Raw genomic sequence first — 17643 nt, 5'->3', positions numbered from 1 at the left:
TTTTATAATGTTGGAACCCGTAAAGGGAAAAGAGTTTATTCAAAGTGCTTTTCAACCTAAAATTTTTGGCTCTGTCACTATGTTGGTGTTTGATTATTGGATCTAATGTGGATCGTATTTTCGTGATGTAGCAAAAGATTGAGGGTAAAGTATATGGTTCATCGAATAAAGTCAGACATAAGATTCACACCTAAGATCCTTGTAAAAAAATGTCTGATTGAAGGTCGCAAGGTGGGAGATCGGTTGGATCTTAAATCCATAGTTCTCAAATCCAACAATCCAAAGGACTTTGTGACGCCCGTTAAATCTTGGTTTTTGCAAAAAAACAACCTTCTTTGAAGGAGTCATCTGAAGGCTACCTTAATCCTGAAAGTCCCATACTTTTTATCCTGTGTCCAGATAGAATCAGAATACGAACCTGATGCCGGTAGATTGATTGTCCAGGTAGTGTTTGCTTAGCATTCTTTCAGTGTATTTCCTTTCACCCTTAGATTTTGGGAAACAGTCGAACCTATCCCTTGATTGAAGGAGCGATGGAGGAAGACTACCTCTAAAATCACAAACGGGGCATGATTTCCCCATTTTAAAGTTCAAAAAGGAATAGATAAGTAGGAGGAGCAGTGGCAAAAGTCTTGTGACATATTCACCGTGTTTTTTGTTGTCTTTAGAATGACGAAGATAACTTTGGATGAAGTACCTGTTATCCAGGCAATCAATCGTATGCTCATGGCCTAAAGCATATAACTTCGTCACATCGTGTGGAGTTACTAATAGCATGAACAACCTTACAAATATATCAACATAACATGACAACTATAAAGATGTCATGTCATGCTTATACAGGTTTCAACATGGAAATACAATTTACTACACAAGTGAAACAAGCAAACATGGGACACCAGGCATTAAGGACTCCTTGCTAATAGCCTCTACCATGGCGGAGGTGGCCGATGAGGGCCTGGTGGCGGCGGGGCAAAAGGGTCTGGAGGGGGTGGTCCTGGCATCGGAGGAGGGGGCGCAAATGAGCCTGGAGGTGGAGGAGGTGGTGGCCCCCAGACTCCTGGTGGCGGATGTGGTGCAAATGGATCAGGAGGCGGGAGTGGCGGCCCTGGTGGTGGCGGTGCAAAAGGTCCTGGAGGCGGCACCGGTGGCCCTGGAGGCGGTGGTGGCGGCGGGCCGTGAGGGTGGTGGGGGTGATGAGGCATCCTGCTGGTACTGTTGGCAAGCTCTACAATTCTGAGTTTTGCTCTGGCTTGCAGTATATATCAAGCTCTTGAGAAGGGGGGTGGGAAACAAGCATGTTCTAGTTTCTTCTGGAGGCTCTTATCATCAATCGATTACGTGTGATTATCAAACACTGACCGTCCGTTGGATCAAAAACCTGAAACTTGAACTAATGGTGAAAGGCCAAGTGCTTAACAGCCGGTCAAGAAGGACTTGTAGTTGATGGTTTTGGAGATTCGCATTAAAGCAAAGTTGCACAAGGTTTTGGCTTCCAAACGACTCCAATCTCGCATACATACGCATACGTTTTATAGAGAATTTCACATACACAAAAGCCGGTTATTTCACAACTTTTCTTCTCTGATCGCTTAAAAGAACTCAATATTTTGTCATTCTTAAACCTTCAGCCATTACTGTTACCAATTTATCATCATCGTTCCTCTTTTTTGGTATAGGAACTCCAACTTCGAGCCACTCGAGGCAGATCGGTTTCGAAATTGGTATGGCCTTTCGAGGGGTCTACTACGCACCAAAGAAGTACCGCAGAAGTACGCTTGTTGAGCACCAAGCAGTACAAAGAACACTTGTACATGTGTTTGGGAACAGGGTACATATTTTGGAGTTAGAGTACTTCATCGATGGGATTCATATTTTCGAGTTGCGTACTTGACCAATGGTGCCCTGGTAGGTGGGTCCAACGAGACCAGAACACTTGGTTTCAATTTTTTTTTTTAGGAAATTTCTCTTCTGTTCATAGAATTTATCATACCCTTTCGAGGCATAAAACCGGCTAGTACCCTAACCCCAGGCCGATCTGCTCGAAACTATTAATTCTTTGGGCAGGTAAAAGCAAAGTGTTTTCCCTCTAAAATGAGGATGTGTATATACCAAAAGACTTCTACTGCCAACCAAAGGGTACATTTGGCTTTAGGTTGGACTGATTTGAGATTTTAAATGCTAACGTTGCAGACTTTTAAGGTTGGGTGGAGGCTTTGGCCTTCTTTCGATGGTGGGTCAAACCCAGCTCACCAAATTCACGTCGTATTTGACTTTAGGAATGTCGTAAGAATCGCTTTGTGAACCAAATAGGCAGCTCCACAGACTTGATGAATCGGCCACTTCACCAAACTAAGATGAATCAGCCGGGAAATGGCCAAAAATTTTTAATAACTCTTTTTTAGACAAGTTAAATGATAAATATAAAAAAACAATTTAAAATTTTTCGAAAGAATAGTTTAAGTTTTGATTAACTCTATTTAAAAGCAGGAGTATGTGGCCGAATACTAAAAAGTGCAGAAGGGACAACTAGGCAATGACATGGGTGGTCCGAGACTCCCAGTTATAGGACACAAGGAAAAAAAGAATATTAGAAAAGAAAAAAAGTAAGGGAATTTTTGAAAATTCTAATTATGGGAGAGTCACAGAGGTAAAAGCAATGCTGGATTCCACCACTTTGTAAAAATGGCACGTTCAAAATGTAGGTAAAACCTTACATCAAAAATCAGATTATGGGAGTTTCAGACTTCAAATCCTCGAATATGAGATCATTCAATAATCTCAGGGCACCTCAGATCACACACAAGGTAAACATATTTCTCACCTAGGAGTTTAAGCACTCTGTAAATTGTTCAGGAAACATGACTGAAACAAGGACAAAATATAAGAAATCTTCCTTTGGTATTGCGTGTGATTTTAAAGGGGCTTTACGAGGACGACACTGCGGAGGATCTCAATGAATAGAGAAAACCGGTTGACAGAGGCCACTGATTTCTGAGATCAACGCCGCTGTTTGCTGCTAATACTATTTGTCGAAACCGGGATTGCATTCAACGGGGATTTTAGTCCGCGGGGAAACCAATGTAGTCATAAAGTCTTCTACTTGGCACTTCTCTTCTTCCAAATTACCATCTCAAAAGCGTATTTTTAGAGGGTCGTTTGGGTATGTTACTGTCCCCAATCCCAGACCACTACAGGATGACAATGTTACAGCATGCTATCTTGTTATATGCAAATCGAAAAAACAATTCAGAAATCTACTGGATAGAAGTTCAGCTTCTCTGCAAACAGCCCAATATATACGGATTCATCCAAATAAATCAGCACAAGAATTCAATACCGCGTTTTTCTGTGTGCCAACGTAGAAAAACTACGAGGTGTTGGTATTTCTGGATTTGTACAGAACAGAGACGGGATTGGAAGAACAGATGGTCAAATGGTAGGGTTGGAAGGTGGAGGTGGAAAAGATTAGCTTTTATTCCTTTGAGTAATGTTGACATTTGATGACCGGAAGCGGCACCGCCGACTCTCTTTTGTCTCGAAGTCTGCAGAACTACGTTTTTCCATTCGTTGGAATCATTTAATCAACAAAGAAGGCCTTCAACACTCGGAGAAATGAAAAACCAAATGTGGGAGAAGACTTATTAGGCAATCTAAGGAAACGGATTTGTGAGGAAAGGATTGGAATCAGGATGCATCTGCAAGAACCCTCACCGAGCGAAAAGATTCTGCAACCTATTTTTATTCCGTGGCATTTCCCGAGCAGAGCTTAACAAAACCATTTCCTTTGGATCCCTGTGCATGTGCTTCACTAAACTGTCGCCGGAATCCATCAATGATCGCCTTTCGGAAGCATGGCACGGGGGACTCCCTTAGAACAAACTACTAATTTTAGCCTGGACACCGGAGACCACTTTGTTCCTTCTAGAGTGCCATACTAGTATACACTCTTGTAAAGGAAGGCAACTTTACCAAAACACAAAAAAAAACAACCCAAATTAATGCAATGGGGAAAAAGAGAAGAAGCATCTCTCTCTCACCCAAAAGGACCCATAGGAGTCACAATTGCCAAAAGAAGACGACTTCCCCTTCCCTTTCATGTCCTTCGTCCTCTGTGTGGGCACGACTGCCTTGATGGGGAGCGCCAATAACTCCCACCACATTAACTGGTGAACCAATCAACCTTTGAGGGAAGCCATTAACAAGAAGAGGAGGAAGAAGATGGAGGAAACGGACCTAGACTTTGTGTTGGTTCCTTGCGGGCTTATGGTGATGGCGGTCTACCATGTCTGGCTCCTCCACAGGGTCATCCACTTCCCCAGCCGCACCGTCATAGGCCTCAACGCTCTCAACAGGCAACAGTGGGTCTCCACCATGATGGCTGTAAGTCTCTGTCTCTCTCTCTCTCTCACACACACACACACACACACCCACACCCACACACCCACACACTCTTAAAGGCACAAACAGGCACCGAGGGAAAGCTTTTTGGAGACCACACCTTGGCATTCCTACTCAGCCTGACCCCTTTGTGGAGTATCTTTTGATTGATACAATTTTTAGAATCAATAGGTAGTCGATATTCTAAAGACGCTGCTTCAGACTGAAAAAACTCCAGATTTTAGACTAGAATTTGCGGTGGATGAGTGTTTGAGCCAAGTAACTATGGCATCTCATATTGTCAAATAGTAAGCAGTGATGCCCAGGAAGACTATGAAGGACTGGAGTTAGCTTCTGCAAGCAACACCAATCTGGCGCCATTAACTACAATTTCACGAGTTCAGACTAATTCAAAATCTGATTTCTTTGCTCCTCTAGAAACCCTCAGAGTTTCTTTTCCGGACCGCTTAGCAAACAAAAGGTTGTGTTGTAAGGTAATAAACTGTAAAGATTCCGTAAATTTAAAAGGGTTTAAATACAACAAGTTCTAACCACGCCAACACCTAGAATTATATCAATTCGAGGAACAGTTGCCAAGAAAACAATGGAGGGATGATAGAATATCCTAAACGGTCAGGATCAAACACAGAAGTCGGAAAATGGAAGCCAAAAAAAACCGAAACTAACATGACCAAGTTTAGCAATTACCAGATAAAATCGTAAAGCAGGCCAATCGCACCACTGTAAGGCTTTAGTGGAATTCAGGTCCAGAGTTATGCTACTCTACGGAATTGAAGAATGGAGTATGGGATGGGCAATCTATGCAGCTGCTTGTTTTAATGGTTTCTCAGGATCCCATGAAGAATGGAGTATTGGCGGTGCAGACCATCCGGAACAACATCATGGCTTCGACGGTGCTGGCCTCCACAGCAATCACACTGAGCTCCATCATCGGCGTCCTGGTTCGCACAAGCTCCGACCCGTCTGCGGCCCCGCTGGTGGTCGGAAACCGATCGGCCACGGCGGTCTCCGTGAAGTACTTCGCCGTTCTGACGTGCTTCCTGCTGGCTTTCCTGTGCAACGTGCAGTCACTGCGCTACTACGGCCACGTTAGCTTCCTGGTGTCGACGCAGCAGCCGGAGACGACGGAAGGGGAGGTTGGGGTGGAGTACATAGGGAGGGCGCTCAACAGGGGGAGCTACTTCTGGTCACTGGGGCTGAGAGCCTTCTACCTGTCGTTCCCGCTACTGCTTTGGACGTTCGGCCCCATACCCATGCTCGCCTGCAGCTGCGTCCTCGTGGCGCTCCTCTTTTTCCTCGATTCCACTACCGATTTCTCCCGCCGCTTTTTCTGCTTGCCTGAACTGGGCACCAAATCATCTTCATCTGTTCCTGCCCAAGTGTGAAAGAGAGTTAAAAAGAGAGAGAGAGAGAGATATCTGTGAAGATTTTGTAGAGTTGAAACAGGCAAATTGAGTGAAGTGAAAATTGCTAAAACGGGTAGCTAATTGCGCTTGATCAGCTAATTTTTTTCTTAATTTCGGATACCAGAGTTCCATCTATGCTAATACTTTGGTCAAAACACAACCGAAACATTGAAAAAAACGATAGACTAGCAGGTGCCAGTAGATAACAAGCACGTTCTCACTCTGAAAAAAGCAAACAGAAAAATGCCAACCCTGTCTGAAGGAACACTACATGTTGAGTACTACTCAGAGCAAAGCATCTCATCCACAGTGAGAGCCACATGATCTTCTCACCTAATTGGCGAATCGTTTGAAGATAATGAAAAACTGAAACCATCAAGGGATGACGTTGAAGATGAGAATCAAGGGATGACGTTGAAGATGAGAATCGTTTGAGAGCACACAAATACCAAGAGAATTATCGACAGATATGCATAGCATCGAATCCAATGTAGGCGTAAAGGAAGAGCATCACATAATTTGACTAAACTAAACGGTCGTCATAAAAATATACCATTCAAAAGCTACAATCAAGAAATAACCCTTCAGATCTACGAAAGTGCATGCATCGATGTGAAAAACTGATGCAATGTATATACAATTGATTCCATAACAAGCTGCGACAATGGCAGGAGAGCGTCATGGTGGTCTATATACGAGAAAGAAAACAAGGAAATTCAAACTTTCAATAGGTGTGAAGGCATTGTCATGAAAGGATTTTGTTGCACGAGCATGCATGATTCCACGGTCACCATGTTCTCAATTCCAAAACTTGTTTGGGGATGAAGGATTCCATGAAATTTGCACCCGAAAAAATTTCTGCAGACCATCAACAGCAAAATCCATTGTAAAACTAGAAAGCAGACCATCCCGTACATCAAAATGCACGGACCAAAAATACAGCTCCAAAGCAAAGGGAATCCAAATGAAATTCCAAAAAACAGAAATTTGGAATCGCTATGACCAATGTAGAATTTGTGTCGTGTCTAAATATTCAATCTACAAAATGTCTCGAAGGAGATACGGTTCAGGACAAACCTTGCGATAACCCTATTGACACGAAGGGGGAGAAGGGAATCATTAGGTCGAACGTCTGAGTATTCTCACCCCTACCATGGAAAAAAAGTTCCTACACTGTGTAGGTTAGAGGGGTGGTCAACCCAAGTAGCCTATTCCTTTCCTTCTCGGGAGGAGAAAATGTTGGTAGAAAACATTCACATCATTTCATTTCAGAGGAGAAAGGACAAGAGAGAAATAGAAACACCTTTGCTGTCCCACTGTTAAACTTCGGCAAAGTGGATCCACCGATTATTACCAACTCGTCTCCCGAAAAGTCCAAATGAACAATGCCAACAAAATGGAATTCATAAATTTGATGGAACTTTTCTCCCTACACACCGTCGCTCAGCAAGGACAACAAATTCAAAATGTTTGTTCATCATATTCGTCAACTTCTGACAGTCAACCAGACTACCATTTCAGATGCCGATTTGAGCCGCTCTGTAGAAATAATTTGCTAATATCATACAAATGACAGTAAATTGTCGCTTTTCCAATGAGTGGGAAGTGAGGTCCGACGGCTAGAAGGCAAGGACAAATTTTACATGCGTTGTAACCTGGTTACCAGGAAGAAGGGATCTCCATAATCTGGATCGGGTTTTGAAAGGTACAGGAACAAGTTGTCCAAATGCCGAGCATCTCATACAAAATATACTTCTGTTCCCATCAGTTCTATCCACGACAAAACTTTGGCATCAAGATTCAAGACAGCATTTCTAAATGACGTGCTGACAGATACCGAAAATGCCAATCAGCATAGATATAGCAGAAACCTTCTCTTTTTCCATGTAGAAGCAACCAATAATAATAAGGATGATATTGCTTACTTCAAACAAGCAAATAACAGGCACTTCAACCAGGTGCTACACTAAACCCCCATGACGCATGCAATTTACAACTAGGACAAAATAGCTGAATGAGACCTACTGACATAGAGGACTAAGGAACATGATTTAGAAGGTGCATTGTTCCCTCTCAAATACTTGGGGAACAATGTACTGGCCCAAGCAGCAATGTTGAAAAGGAAAGAATGAAAGGATCCGGTCCCTTTACACAGAAACACATGTTTAACACAAACCATGTAGCAACCTATGTCACATGGGTGTAGATGTGGTTGCAAGATGCAGCAAATTTCACACAAAGCATGTGTGTGGGTATAGCTAACGTGTGTGTATGATACATATCAAACACAAAGTCACATCCTATATTCCAAAGCTATAGCATTCTAGTTCTTCCATGTAATATACATACTCTGAAGTCTGATTTCAGTCACAATCATAAGTAGGCATTAAAGAAGTAACTGTTATATATCTTGCAGTATAAGTTTATAACTGTACAAATATACAACATATATTGTCTATAACATAGATAAGACTGAATAAAAAAAAAGGTAATACACGTTTAGAACGCATAAGCTGCAGATATATGTGTGTGTGTGTAACAGAACAGATTAACGAAACTTATGCAATTAATACATATAAGAAAATAGGTTCTCAGATATGAGCATTTGGCATATGCAATATACGAAGTTATGAGCAGTATATAATTTCTAGTATAAAACTATAAAAGTATGCACTAAAATACTAAAAACAGTACAACAGAAGTAGCAAAACAGAAAACACTGAAACACAAAAGCATCATTTCTAAAAACAAAATCGAAAAAAGGACAAAAAATTACTTCGACCTTGTTTGACAGGCGCTGATGCCATGTTGAAGGCGTACCTGCACCAGAGTCATGTCGACGGGGGTGCTTTTTCTGTTTTGGTGAGTTTGTGTCACATAGGTAACAACCAATAGATATAGAAGAACGACAAACCAGATTTAGCTGCCTATGACTACTCCTTCCAGACAAACTTAATTAAATTAAAAGCTTTTCCTACAAGTACATTGACGTAACAGTTAATTAAAGCAATCTAATTTTCTGCTATAATAAGCTACAATGTTGATGATAACACCACATTCTTGACAATTGGCTAAGGAGGCAAGATGAAGAAGATACATTGAGCAGAAAATGTGAGAAAGGCCTCCAACCACATAACCATTTTAGAAAAGGCACAAATTACAGTTATATAAAAAGAATATGCCCATATGATCAAGCAACCATCGAGTGGTCTCATACAAACACCAACGTTAATAGAACTAGGGCTAAATTAGGTCGACCAATATCTACCTGGACAGAATTATGACAGAAATTCTTCAGATATTACGAGACTATTAACAAGGTGGCTCAATCTGTTATGGTATTATGTCTATGATGGCACAAGTGAATCGCCTGAATAGATTACTGAAAAGAGAAAACTTGTTCATTTGGTTAACCCTATTTCTAAATAGCTTGACATACACTTCATCAGCTCTACCGATCATTTAACCATTCTCGATCCTGTACTTATAAGAGAATAACATTAATACCCATAATTGTAACAAATCATCAGTAAAATGAAAAGTCTCTCTTTTAAGAATATGCTCTGGGGAGATTGCCCAAATGGGTAAAGGTAGAAAACAGTGCAACAAGTTCCAATTAATGCAAAGAAACCAACTAGTTGCTGGACAAGTTTAACACTTATAACTTCATAATAGCCGACAACCAAAGATGTTAAACTTTTAAACAAGATCTTCAACAAATTTACTAGCTAGTTTTTGGCCAAGTGACCATCTAAAATACTCTTTTTTCTACTTTCTTTGTTGAGGAAAGGACAAGAAGTTCCCCTATCTACATACCGCGAATGACAAACCGCAGGGAATGTTTGTTTAGCAGGTTGGGCCTCCACCAACAAGTGATAAATTTTCTGGCAGCTTCAAATTTCAGGACAATGTTTGACATCAAAATATGATCCCATGTAAATCTTGGCATAATAATCAGTAGTAAAAAGAAGAACGATATCCATTCTCTTGTCTGACAGGAAAAGAGAGATAAAACTTGTTCCTCTCACACTGGGCATTCTAGGTATCCATTTAGACCTGCAAAATACTACACCACTGCTTATATCATATGCCTTTCCACCAAAAAGAAGAAGAGATGTATTATTATTTTTGACAACATAAAACAAGAAGGTTGGTCAAGTTCTCCAATCTACTATGAGAAAAAACGTTTCATATTTGTATATTTGAAGCCTACCACATCTTGGCATCCAAAAGACATTAGATCCATTTCAAGTTCATGACGTACCTCACCATTCGCAGTAACTACATTAACATTGTTAGTTTATTACCCAAGATGATAGAATAAGAACTCAACAATTGTCAGCTTGGACACCTGATAGCATACAACATAGTCAAAATTCTAACAATCTATTGGAAGGTAAAGATGCATGATACGCTCAATATAAGTACAAAGCCCCATTGGTTTCCAATTTGCCAACTCCAATCTATGTCAAACAATATCCTGGATATGGCTATATGAAATACATCCAAATATACAAATAAAATATCGTACAGTCTAGCTTACCTTCTGCAATAACCTAGATCCAGCCGACACATGTAGTACATCCAAATAACCTTGAGATTGACGACAGTTGATGGCCATGCATTTATTTGTAAAATAACATCTGCCCAAATTCATTAGGAAAACTGACAAATAGCCTCGTTCATCCAGCATACAATGTATTCTGTTGGTCCACTTAAAGTGAAGTGCTTCATAGTATATTTCACCTGCATAATTCATCAACCTTCCGACCTGAATCATTGACGTGGTTTTACAAGGTCATGAGGAATCAATAAGTTCACATACAGAAGAACAACACAGTTAAAGAAAAGTTATTTGCTAACACAATCTAAACAAAAAAACCAGCCAGCCAACGTGGTTTTACAAGGTCATGAGGAACCAATAAGTTCACATACAGAAGAACAACACAGTTAAAGAAATGTTATTTGCTAACGCAATCTAAACAAAAAAACCAGTCAGGCACCATAAGCTCTTCCTCTCCCCGAGTTATCAAGCCACAGAGGACCAAGCAGTCTGTCTTTCTGGTATTATTTTGGTTGAAACAATTAAACTGAAAAACAAATTCTAATACGTAGACTATCTGAATCGAAACTCCACAACTCCAAACCAAATTAATCGTTCATGTCTGTATGCAGTCTATCCCAACCCGCCCGAAACATGTACACCATCCTTTTCACGTGGTCATATATACTTCAAAGTGCTTAATTCATATTTGTGACACCACTAATTGACATAATCATACCATAACAAGTGACTAAATCGTAGCCAGAACATTTGAGCTACCGAGGGTTAGAGAGAAACATGGAACACCGTTGTATCCTGAACAGTAAGAACAACACGCTCCCCACCCAATCTCTCTCTTTTTTATTTTCTTTTTTCTAAGAGTGAGAGAGCGCGAGCAAGTGAGCTTGCTTAATGTTCCGTGACTGCACATAGGGACCATGAAGATAACTTCACAAGAACAAAGCATAATACAGCACTCTCCCCTAACATGGAAGTGCATAAAATACATTGACAAATCACAGATTATTGAAGGCATCCAGGTCTTTATATTTTCCATACAACATGAATTATCCCAAACAGTAAGAACACCCCTCCCCTCCCCCTCCTCTCTCACCAGATTAAAAAAGATAAGGGACGTATTACTAACCGGAAGAAGATTATAGAGTCAAGTTGGACATGGTTGCTGCAACTAGCCTGCACGCAAAGTCGTGTATTTATTCCAAGCATGTTCTACAAACGCTGGGAGGTTGACGCGTACAAGTAGTTTAAATGTGGGTTGGGGGGAGGGGAGAGAGAGGGAGGTTGGTTAAAGCCACAACATGTGGCACATAGGGACTAAAAGATAGCGTCACAAGAAGAGCACATAGCCCTCCGTAATATGGAGCTGCATAAAATACAAAAAGAAACCACAGATTTTTGAAAGCGTGCACAATCGGCTCACCTTTTCCCGCTTTCTTAATTTAATGTCGGAACACTACAGGAGCGGCCAAGCGTAGGCGACTGATTGGTGTGGCGTGTTGCTTGAACTCGATATCATCGCATGATTTAAGACTGCAGTCACCTGTAAAACCCAGTTGAGGAAGAAATGGTCTGCATAATCTACACCAGAAATCTAGCTAGCTAGCTGTTGATCAACCAGAAGGCGAATGCCGTGCCTACTTTGTGCACATGACCCAGCTAATGGTGGTATTTAGCATAGACAAAAACCAATTCCCAATAATAGAAGCTTTATGCCCACGAGTTCTGAAGAAAAAAATGTTGATACAGCAACTCCCGATCGTATTTTGAAGGATGGACACATGAATACGATCATTTCATGCTTTAATCCGTAAAGACTTACTAATAACAGGTTTCAACAACCAATTCAGTAGAGGAAGCCCATCAAGTTACTCAACATGCCTCTTAAGATTGGCATGTTCAGAACGTATCCAAATGCTATTCGTTGACAATGCCATTAATCTTCTCGATCCGGATAACGATCAAGTTCAGAAAAACAAAAGGTGCTAACCCATACCGCTTTGTGGAATCACTCCTACATGATAGATGTTGGATATCCTTTTGCTAAGATAATCATGGGGAGGTCAAACACAAGCAATAAAATGGGAAAAACCAAAGGCGAGGAACCAAAAACCAAAAACTTAAAAAGAACACACCACAGTGATATAAGAAGCGGAACAAACAAACCAGCGGTTGAGATACAGTAGAAACGAAGAAGAGAACAAGGGGAAGAAGGAAGGTGTGGAGACATTGTGTTTACCTTCGCCAAGGAGCTGTTCGCGAGCTCTGAACAGGAATAGATGACAAAAGCTCAGAAGGGTCCCCGCTCTAAGATAAGGATCGGCTTTTCAAGACATGAAGGGCCATTTCAGTGCCGGACGCTTCGTGCTGCCATCATTTCATGGAAGAAGAGTAATTGTCGCCTATCTGTGACGCTACAGAAGGTGAAAATGTACATTTTTGTGGTATTCCCAATAAACCTGTAATGCTTATCCACAGGAGGAAGCCGTGCAGAAGTGCCTCTCTCTTCGATAGTCTCTCCACCGTGAGAAAAACAAGCTAGGGCTTACCGCCGCTCCTTTTTTACGAAAACCGACAGACATGGAGAAGTTATTTGCAGATGCCTTTCTACTTGTGTACTGGAAGCAAGAAATGTCTCGTGATCATGCCCTATAAATTCAGGAGAAAGCTTTCATCGTCTTAAAAAAAGGGAAAATCGAGGGACAAAATATGGGGTAACATTGATTTCCAAGAGACGGATAACATTGTTGCCATGAGCTCCCCTCAAACATCCTAGAAAAACAAGCCTCTATGTCTCTATACCGTTCGATGCAACAAGATGTTCAAGAATATATTTCAGGACCTTTAGTCTATTGAAAACTTTAGATCTTTGACTTTGAATTTTCTGTATGACACATGACTTTGTTGGTACGGCGAGATCTCTAGACAAAGATACAAGATATGTTCAAGAAAGATATTGCCAAATTTTGAATCAAACTTGATATCCATAGCCTTTCAACAATTGAGATGTTTCCCTCTTACATTAAGAAAGGGTCTGATTTGAACATGAAAAAATTAATAAGGATTTCAAGCTTTGTGGGGTCTTCGATCGGATAAGACCCAAGACCATCAAATGCACGTACAAGCCATCGCTTGTAACAAGTTTCAAAACTTAAAAGAAGTGCATACACAATAAAAGAAGTGCATACACAATATGTTAGAAGAGGGGAAGAAAAGGAAGAGAATCAGTGCTATTCTCATGGAAAAAACAGACCAATGAAACAGAAATCAGTACTGGATGTCGATAAACTCAGGACGTCATTGCATAGAAGATCGCACGCAACACGCCCACGGCGTCAGAGTGAACGAACCCCATTTCTTTTGCTCTCTTTGAAAACTCAGTACAAAGAATGAGGGGGAGCAGATAGTACAGGGCAGTTAAACAAAATACATCTCGAGAACAAGCTTGAATCACAGGTCAGGCCCTTCGTTCAAAAAAAAAATACAGCAAACCCCAGCACGAGAAGCTCAAATCAAAAAAGTCGCCGTTGTTTCGCCCTGAGACGTCCCATCAAAAGCGTATGACCGAAGGAGCACGCCTCCCCACATCCGGAAGGCGGATTCAGAAACCTGCAAAAGAAAATAACAAATCATTGGCGTCTACAGTCTTGTGACACATCAAAAGCAGAACCCGGAGCAAAAAAGTATTGGGGAGATATAGAAAGAGAGGAAAGAAAGAGAGAGAGGGAGGGGTGATGACAGAAGGCTAGAGAGCACGAATGAGTAAAATGCAAAGCACCAATTGCACTCTAACATCTGTGCTCTCTATCTTCTGTCAACAGCACCACAGTGCCTGCCCCTCTTTACCAGCATCCCCAGAAGGCCTGGTCATCGTCCCTTCCTCCAATAAAAAGACAACTCCGTTTTTCCGCCCCCTTATTTCTCAAAAGAATAGCCTGAAAAGGGAAAGAACTAAAAAAGGCATGGAATATGTGCAAGAGCTCCGTCCTTCCACACTTCCCCTTTTGGTGTTCTCTTTTTTCCCTTCTGATCATATAACGAGTACTGAACGATGATTGTAGGCGTATTTATAGACGGGAGCAGCACACTGAATGCTGGCTCCAGGATCCTTCACGCGTCTCTCCCACCGCTTCTTTCGAAAGCAGTTTTTACTGGCCACGAACCACGGAACGGAAACTACGACTGGTGTCAACAGCTTGTATCTCGCGAACACCCGGGAACAAGTAAATATTTCTGCTAAGATAAGTTACTTTTAACAGTTGCTCAGTCTGGTAGACTGTTGATTTTGAATTTGGTGGGGAAGATAAGATACCACAGACGCTCTGTGGACTGATGGTCCCAACCATATATAATGAATGAAAAGGCCTTCCTTTCATCAATCCCTACCGATCTGCAGCAGTTCGATTCGAGACATTAAGCAACAACAAAAGGGAGAAAAAGACTGGGCAGCTATACCCAACAAAGAAAAAGCAAAAAAAACCGACCTCCCTATTGTCTCATCGATTGGACCAAGTGGGTCATTTTGTTTCAAGAAGAAAGAGTTCTCCGCATCATCATATGATGCGTAGACTCCGCACTCAAGCGAGTAGTTCGTCGTATACATACAACAATATCTATAGTCAATGCAAGTTCAGCTCACCAGTCCCACTTTTGATCAGAGAAGAACATGCATATCCATAGATGTACGCAAGCATGCTTTCTCTCTCGCACATAGGAAAGGAACTTTTGAAGCCCAAACCTGTATCCCAATAAACGAAAAGCAATACAAGAATCCATCTAAGAGAAGAATGTCTCAAAAAAATAATGTTAAATAGCATAAAATGCAGCGAGTTTCAGAGAAATCAAAGAAGGCAGATAAAAGCCGGATCACCGGCACTGCTGAAACTTGATTTAGGTTCTTCGCTTTTCAACCCTCGGCGGCGATGCAGTTTTAACTTCTTTATTAAAATGTTGAATAACATAAATATTTTCTTTACTTGTCAGAGAAACGATAGTCGCCGTTAACATGTAGAAAAGTAACTCGTAGCGTTGTCGCGCATGTGGTATGTTTGAGGTTTGTCTTTTGACTCTGACCGATTCCAAACAAGATCTGCACACATCTTGAATGCGATGGCCGCGGCCTCTTCTTTTTGGTACGAGCAATTAGGGGTTGGAAGAGGGCCACAATGGGAGTGTGACCCACCACCAAGGAACAAGGTTCTGATACCGGGAAGCCGACCGGAGGGACCCCAAGAGAACACGGGCAAAAGATTTATCCATCATCAGAGAGGAAGGAGAGAAGGAAGGAATAATGGCGAGGAGAAAGGGGGAAAGAAGGGATCCGGTACTGCAAAATCCGGTGCACAGAAGCCTTATCCCTCCCCAAAAGAAAGAACAATTGATTCGAAAAGAAAAAAAACAACGAACCTTTCCGCTCCTTTTGCGGATTAGGTGTCTGCACATACGTGTCCAGACCCCAAGTCATTGATTGCATCTTTACCCTGCAATCCACTCGACGATGGCGTTTGAAAGTTCCAATCCTGCAGTCGGCCTCAGCTCATTCTCCATCTCCCCGCCAACTTGCTCCCACTTTTTCTACGATCATCTCATCGGCAAGTGTCCTATAAAATCAACCGCTTCTAAAAGCTGAAATGACATAAGATTTGATTAATCTGTGCATTGTCTTTTGATGACTTTCTCAAGCTCAACTTACATATTAGAGTTTTCTGAGGTCCGTCGAACATTGAAGCCGTCCTTGTTGACAAATAATCGTGTTTATATATAATACTCATTTTCTCTCTTTAGTAAAGAGTTTGCAGTGATTGTTAAAAGGAGATCACTCTCATAATCTCATTCTTTCGTCCTTTGGGAGCTTTGCCGGCACGGAAAAATGATCTATTACTCTTCAAACATGGCTATCTTATGAGGCGACTACTTTTTACCTAAATAATGCAAGTCTGTCTTGACATCTCTCGCTCGAGCAAGTATGGGTAGCCCAATGGATTGGATTGGGCAGCTTGTTATAGTCACATCCTTAATTCGATTTTTTGATCATGTTATCATGATGCATTGAGAAGTAGTGTTGATTTATTATGGGTGCCATTATAAGGTCAAGTGGACCCGTTCTTGTCCTCTTTTGCTGTCTTCTTTTTCAACAAAAAAAGAATAAGTTGTACATCTGCCCTTATGTTTCTTTGTGAAATAGAAAAGTGTGTTGTAGCATACTTGAATTCTTGTGTTTTTAAGTAGCATTTGTGTTTGCTGCTAACCCATGAAAAGTCGGTATTATTTGATGCTATAACATTGTTAAAAAGGGAAGATCAAAGCACTTCGCTAACCCTTGTCTTTTCTATTCCCTAATTAAACAAATTTGATTTCCATCTTATGGGAGGAGCAGGCAGAATATTTTATTTATCCATTCAATAAAAGAGTTGAAGCCTTGGGGTACCAGGCTTTGTTTTGGTGTCTTCAAATGGCATACAAGTTATGTTTCAAATTACACATCAGTGTCCTTTTTTGAAATACAAAGAGCACAAGCCCTTGGATGTATTTATTGCCTTCTTTAAGTGATATTTGTTGCAACCAGCAGTGAGCATGTCATCCTTGTTTTATTCATTTGCACAAAGATATGTGTAAGAGTTTCCATACACTAGTTCTCTTCACTAATAAATAAATAAATAAACAAATTAATATATATAGTGTCGGTACTTAATTAGCTCTTTTTTTTGTTGCATTTTCCATGGTTTATAGGCTGTTGGTACCTTTGAATATCTTTGCCTTGTCTAGAAATGAGAAACAAACGCTTACAATTTCTGTGCACATCAGTGAATATATTTATATCTCGAGAACAGTGTACTTAAAAGGCTCTGATAGTGATACCTACAGTGCATCGACATGCCTCAAATAGTTATACCAATAAGACTTGGTGGTCGGGTCGCACCCACAATTGAAATAACAACAATGATAATAAACGAGCAACTTGGCAGAAGAACAGTGGAAACCTTACCAAAAAAGTTCGTCCTGTCACAGCACTCCTTTCAAATTTGAAAGTGCCGTCCTTTTTCAATATTCAAGAAAAACTAAAGGGGGTGACCTCCAAATAACAAGGTGGATAAAGGCCTGTAACGTCTGAAACAAGGAGGAATGACTGTTTTTTCCTTTTGAAGAACCCAAGTGTTGTGGGGCTTCAATGGTGTCAGACAGAATTCTTCATCTTTGCAAGCTACACAAAAAGGTTCATGTACAAACCTGAAGAAAAGGGGACAAATTTATTATTGCTACAATGAATCTCTGTGG

The 17643-nt window shown here is 41.0% G+C and overlaps 1 protein-coding gene and 1 long non-coding RNA gene across 2 annotated transcripts; one reads left to right on the top strand and one right to left on the bottom strand.

Moving 5' to 3' along the window:
• Positions 1 to 3519: 3519 nt before the first annotated feature.
• LOC116264641 (uncharacterized) lies at positions 3520 to 6871 on the top strand. Its single transcript, XM_031644973.2, has 2 exons — positions 3520 to 4383; positions 5232 to 6871. Exons 1-2 carry the CDS (start codon positions 4222 to 4224, stop codon positions 5784 to 5786), a joined length of 717 nt encoding a protein of 238 aa, XP_031500833.1. The 5' UTR covers positions 3520 to 4221; the 3' UTR covers positions 5787 to 6871.
• Positions 5637 to 14545, bottom strand: LOC116264642 (uncharacterized). The gene is made up of 5 exons (XR_004174909.2): positions 12608 to 14545; positions 11792 to 11911; positions 11498 to 11544; positions 10351 to 10578; positions 5637 to 5772 (listed from the first exon to the last, which is right to left on the bottom strand). It is a non-coding gene; the product is annotated as an uncharacterized LOC116264642 (long non-coding RNA).
• Positions 14546 to 17643: the final 3098 nt, after the last annotated feature.

Source organism: Nymphaea colorata, chromosome 11 (assembly GCF_008831285.2).
Source record: "Nymphaea colorata isolate Beijing-Zhang1983 chromosome 11, ASM883128v2, whole genome shotgun sequence".
Classification (NCBI taxonomy): domain Eukaryota; kingdom Viridiplantae; phylum Streptophyta; class Magnoliopsida; order Nymphaeales; family Nymphaeaceae; genus Nymphaea; species Nymphaea colorata.
The sequence above is the reverse complement of the archived record's forward strand: the minus strand, read 5'-3'. Positions and strand labels throughout refer to the sequence as shown.

Coding starts and splice junctions, on each gene's coding strand:
- LOC116264641 (XM_031644973.2), top strand. CDS start 4,222: ATGGAGGAAACGGACCTAGACTTTGTGTTGGTTCCTTGCGGGCTTATG. Junction 4,384..5,231: donor GGGTCTCCACCATGATGGCT/GTAAGTCTCTGT, acceptor ATGGTTTCTCAG/GATCCCATGAAGAATGGAGT.